Source organism: Orycteropus afer, unplaced genomic scaffold, assembly GCF_000298275.1.
Source record: "Orycteropus afer afer isolate SDZICR_OR568_19922 unplaced genomic scaffold, OryAfe1.0 scaffold00733, whole genome shotgun sequence".
NCBI lineage: Eukaryota > Metazoa > Chordata > Mammalia > Tubulidentata > Orycteropodidae > Orycteropus > Orycteropus afer.
This window is the reverse complement of record NW_006922320.1, coordinates 104275-108688: the sequence shown is the minus strand read 5'-3', so window position 1 is coordinate 108688 and position 4414 is coordinate 104275. Positions and strand designations below refer to the sequence as shown.

Below are 4414 nucleotides of genomic sequence, written 5' to 3'. Positions count from 1 at the left end.
CAGGGTGGAGAAGGCAGGCGAGGTGTTTGAGGACAGGATGGGCCGGGCTGGGGCACAGTAAGGGCTATCGTTGGTGCTGTTGGGTTGGTTCGAGCTCACGTTGACCTCATACGCAGCAGAGGGAACCGCTGCCCCTTCCTCATGATGTCATTGGATGGTGTTCGGTTGCGATCCTTTGGTTTTCATTGGCTAATATTTGGAAGTAGATCACCAAGCCTTTCCTCCTGGGCTGCCTTAGTCTGGAAGCTCTGTCCATCCTGGGTGACCTGCCTGGTGTTTGAAATACTGGTGGCGCAGCTTTGAGCATGACACCAACACAAAAGCCATCCCAGATGGGTCTTGGACATATGGACACATGGGTGATGGACAGTACGGGGTATGTGGCTAAAGCCAGAGGTCCCTGTAAGGAGGGTGACAGACAGTTGCTAGGTCCTTTCTCTCATAGGTTCTCATTTATGTCTCTTATCTGCTGTTGGGGAAATTCAATTAAAAACAAAATCTGCCTCCCCTCAAAGGCAGAAGAGAATGAAAACAATTGGGTTACTGAGTATGCATCAAAGCAGAGTGAGATGTGTCCCAGGCAGAGCGCTGGACAGATTGTGCACTCGGAAGGAGATCTCACCCTTTGCAGAGCCCAGTGGGTGCGACCCATTCCACACACGTTCTCAGGGCAAACAATAACTAGACCTCGAATAAGAGGACTCAACAGCACTGCTGGCTGCATGTTGTGTGTCCTGAATTTGCCTGGCTACTGGGGTGGCTGCAGGTTTTGTTAACTGCCTTTATCCACAGGAAGACTAAGCTCATGGTTTTATGACAGGAGTAGTTCTATAGCTCGGCGCCCGCCGAAGTCAGGCTCCCAGAAGCCGGGACGGAGAAGGTGGGCTTCCTTTCTGGCTGCATTTTAAAGAGATGGCACCCAAGTCCTGGAGGAAACATTCGTGGCTTGTAAAACTAGCAAGAATCCTAGTTAGCCTTTCAAAAGGACTTCTCAAAAGAGGAACACACACACAACGTTACAGCAACAAGATTTCTAAAGGAAATGCTCTAAGAAAAATGGAAGGGCTCCCCTTTTTTCTTAGTCTCTTATTTTTGCATCAGGAAAAATCACATGTGGAGGCCCTGGGGTTGCGAATAGCTGATTCGCTCGGCTGCTGATGGGAACATTGGTGGTGGGAGCCCACCCAGAGGCACCCAGAAGAAAGGCCTGGTGAACTGCTTCTGAAACATCAGCCGCGGAAAACCCTGTGGCGTGCAGTCCCATCCTGACCCGTGCGGGTTTGTTTTGGCACTGCCCTGTCGTCCCTTTCCGGGACATGAATCTTTGGAGCAGTAACAAACTCGTTGTCTCTTCACCGAATCTGCGTCTCCTTTCTCCCAGTGGGTCGCCAGCATCGATGTGGTGGAGAACGAAGAGGCCAGCGCCAGTGTCGTCGTTAAGATGACGGACTCGTTTACGGAGCAGGCTGACCAGGTAATTCCAAAGAGGCCCTACCACGCGTTGTGGTAGGGGGACCAGAGAGGGCTTCCTGCTGGCTCTGGGTCCATCCTTTTCAAAAGTATTGTTTCTGCAATTATGAAAGCCACATATGCTTAAAGCACAAACTTTGGAAAAAGTGAAAAAAAGAATGCAAAGGTCGTGAATTACCCATGAGCCATTTCTTGTTAGCCCACTGTGAGCATGCTGGCCTATTTCCTCATCCTTTTTTCTTCTACGCGGACTCTGTGTTTAGTAATTTTACAGTTTGAGATAGTTTTGTAGTTTATACTTTATGGTCACTTTTCTTTTGAAACATAACATTATAATTTAAATACTTCTCCAGATCGCTTGAAAAAACAAACAAGCCTCTTTGTGAACACTTTCTAGATGGGCCACTCAGTGACGTTTAAGTTTTTTTTTTTTTTTTTTCCAAATTGGGAAGGGCAAGCAGGCTTGGTCATGATTTGCAAAGAAACCCTGAGAAAGAAATAAACAAGAAAGTCAGCTGTGGGCAGTAAAGTGTTGGGTGATTTGAAAACCCCTCTTCTACTGTTCTTTAAGGGAGCTCTGGTAGCATAGTGCCGAAGGTACCTGACTGCTAACCAGAAGGCTGGTGGTTCAAACCCACCAGCCGCTCCCCGGAAGGAAGGTTGGGCAATCAATCTACTTCCGTAGTGATACCGCCTTGGAAACCCAAGGAAGGGCTGCTATGAGTCGGGTCTGACTTGACGGCACATAACAACAACACTGTTCTTTATTGTTTTATTTCAGAAGGGCTTATGATGCCCACCCTTTAGAACATTCATAAGAATGTTTATGTGCTTTACAAAAACCACATTTGAGATGTGGCTGGGCTTAGCTCCCCAAAATGCTCACCATAGATCGGTGCTACAGCTAATTTTTAGAATCTTAATTGCAAAGTACTGCAGAAAGTGACTTAAGAAGAGGAAAATAAGCTGAGGCAGCTGTGCAGACCCTAGCTTGTTAGATTTATCTTAGTCTGTGTCACCCTTTTCCTTTTTTTTTTTTTTTTTAATTGTGATCTGGGTGAAAATTTACAGAGCAAATTCACTTTCCATACAGCAGTTCACATACACGTTGTCTCATGACATTGACTACAATTTACTCCAATGCAACAGCTGCCCTCCCACTTCCTCCCGAAAGTTACCTCTTCCCTGTGTCCATCCCTCCATGCACTTCTGCCCCCTGAGCTGTCTCCCTGTGCATAAGCAGCCTTTCTTTCTCCCATGATTGTTCTCTCCAAGAAGCGTATCTACTTGAGGTAAGTGTTCAACTCATATGCCTGTCTTTTGTTTGTTTGCCCTCTTTTTTTGAGGTGACTGCTGATGTTGGAAAGCTCTTGGGTGAAGAGAAGGTGGACGCGATCCTTTGTGTGGCTGGAGGATGGGCCGGGGGCAATGCCAAGTCCAAGTGTGAGTCTTTTCTGAGTTAATCATTCATCCTGCTCTGCTGTTTGCCTGGCTCACACCGGCTGTTTGCCTTTGTATCTGCTGGAACCTACGATGGCTCTGTGATGCAGGGCTTCAGCACCACCCCCCCTCCCCCACCTGACCAGCTGTCATGGAGCCCACTCTGACTCGTGGCAGCCCCATGTGTGTTAGAGAACTGCTCCATGAGGTTTTCAGCAGCTGATTTTTCAGAAGGAGTTTGCCAGCCCTTTCTTCTAGTGTGCCCCTGGGTGGACTCAAGCCTCTAATTCTTTGATTAGCAGCTGAGCATGTTAACCACTTGCATCACTGCCCCCCCCCCAATAAAACCAAACCCACTGTTGTTGAGTTGAATCCAACTCATAGTGACCCCCATTTGGTTTCCAAGGTGGAACATCTTTACTGAAGTAGATTGCCTCATCTTCCTTCTGTGGAGCAGCTGGTGGGTTTGAACTGCCAACCTTCTGGTTAGCAGTCAAATGCCTTAGGTACCGCAGCACCAGAGCTCTTTGCACCCAGGGACTTCTCATTACCCCCTGGGGTGCTCCCATGGCGCTCATCAACATTTCTGCAGTTACTTCATTTGGGGGTTAATCTTTCCTGCTAGACTGTCTGCTCCAACAGGCTAGGACAAGGCTTGTTCTCACTCACTGCTGGGTTCTTATGCCCTGGCACAGGGCCCTGCATGGGCGCAGGCCAGTAATTACTATTGAATGATTCAATGAATGACTGACTGAGAACTGGCTATTCGGCCAGCCTCACAAGGCTGTTTAATAGTCCTCTTTCATTGGGTAAGATTTTACCAGTTGACCAATGAGGAAGCTGAGGCTCAGGTGGTCACCTGGTCTGGATTCGAACCTGTGTGTCGGTTTGTTTGTGCTGGATCTTGTGGTAGATAGGGCCCAGGGGACTGAGTCCTTCCTAGAGAGTGGGGCTGGTGGGTCGGGTTGAGTCCTTTCTAGGGTGTGGGGCTGGTGGGTCGGGTTGAGTCCTTTCTAGGGTGTAGGGCTGGTGGGTTGGGTTGAGTCTTTTCTAGGGTGTGGGGCTGTGGGGCTGGTGGGTTGGGCTCACCTTCTGGTCTTTCATGGAGAGCAGTGAGCTAAGATGGTGTTTTCTCGCCCAGCTCTCTTTAAGAACTGTGACCTGATGTGGAAGCAGAGCTTGTGGACATCGACCATCTCCAGCCACCTGGCCACCAAACACCTCAAGGAGGGAGGCCTGCTGACCTTGGCTGGAGCCAAGGCTGCCTTGGATGGGACCCCTGGTAAGCCTGTACCTGCTGGTCTAGGAGGTGGGAATGCTCACCAGGCCCTGGCTGGCGGGGTGGGGTGGGGGGAGTGGTAAAACCTTAAACACCAATGTTCTCTTCTGTTGTATGGATTTTGCTTCCTTTTAGGCTTTAATCTTTTTAGGGGACAGGGTCCTGATCATCTCATCTGTGTTTATCCTTATGTTTCTGGTGTAAAGAATATTGTAATCAGGTACC

At 48.8% G+C, this 4414-nt stretch overlaps 1 protein-coding gene across 1 annotated transcript; it reads left to right on the top strand.

Annotated features, from left to right (window-relative positions):
- Positions 1–355: 355 nt before the first annotated feature.
- QDPR (quinoid dihydropteridine reductase) lies at positions 356–4192 on the top strand (the record flags this gene model as incomplete). Its single annotated transcript, XM_007957359.2, has 4 exons — positions 356–376; positions 1382–1474; positions 2817–2913; positions 4052–4192. Coding segments are annotated over exons 1-4 (352 nt in total), but the record flags the coding sequence as incomplete, so codon positions are not given.
- Positions 4193–4414: the final 222 nt, after the last annotated feature.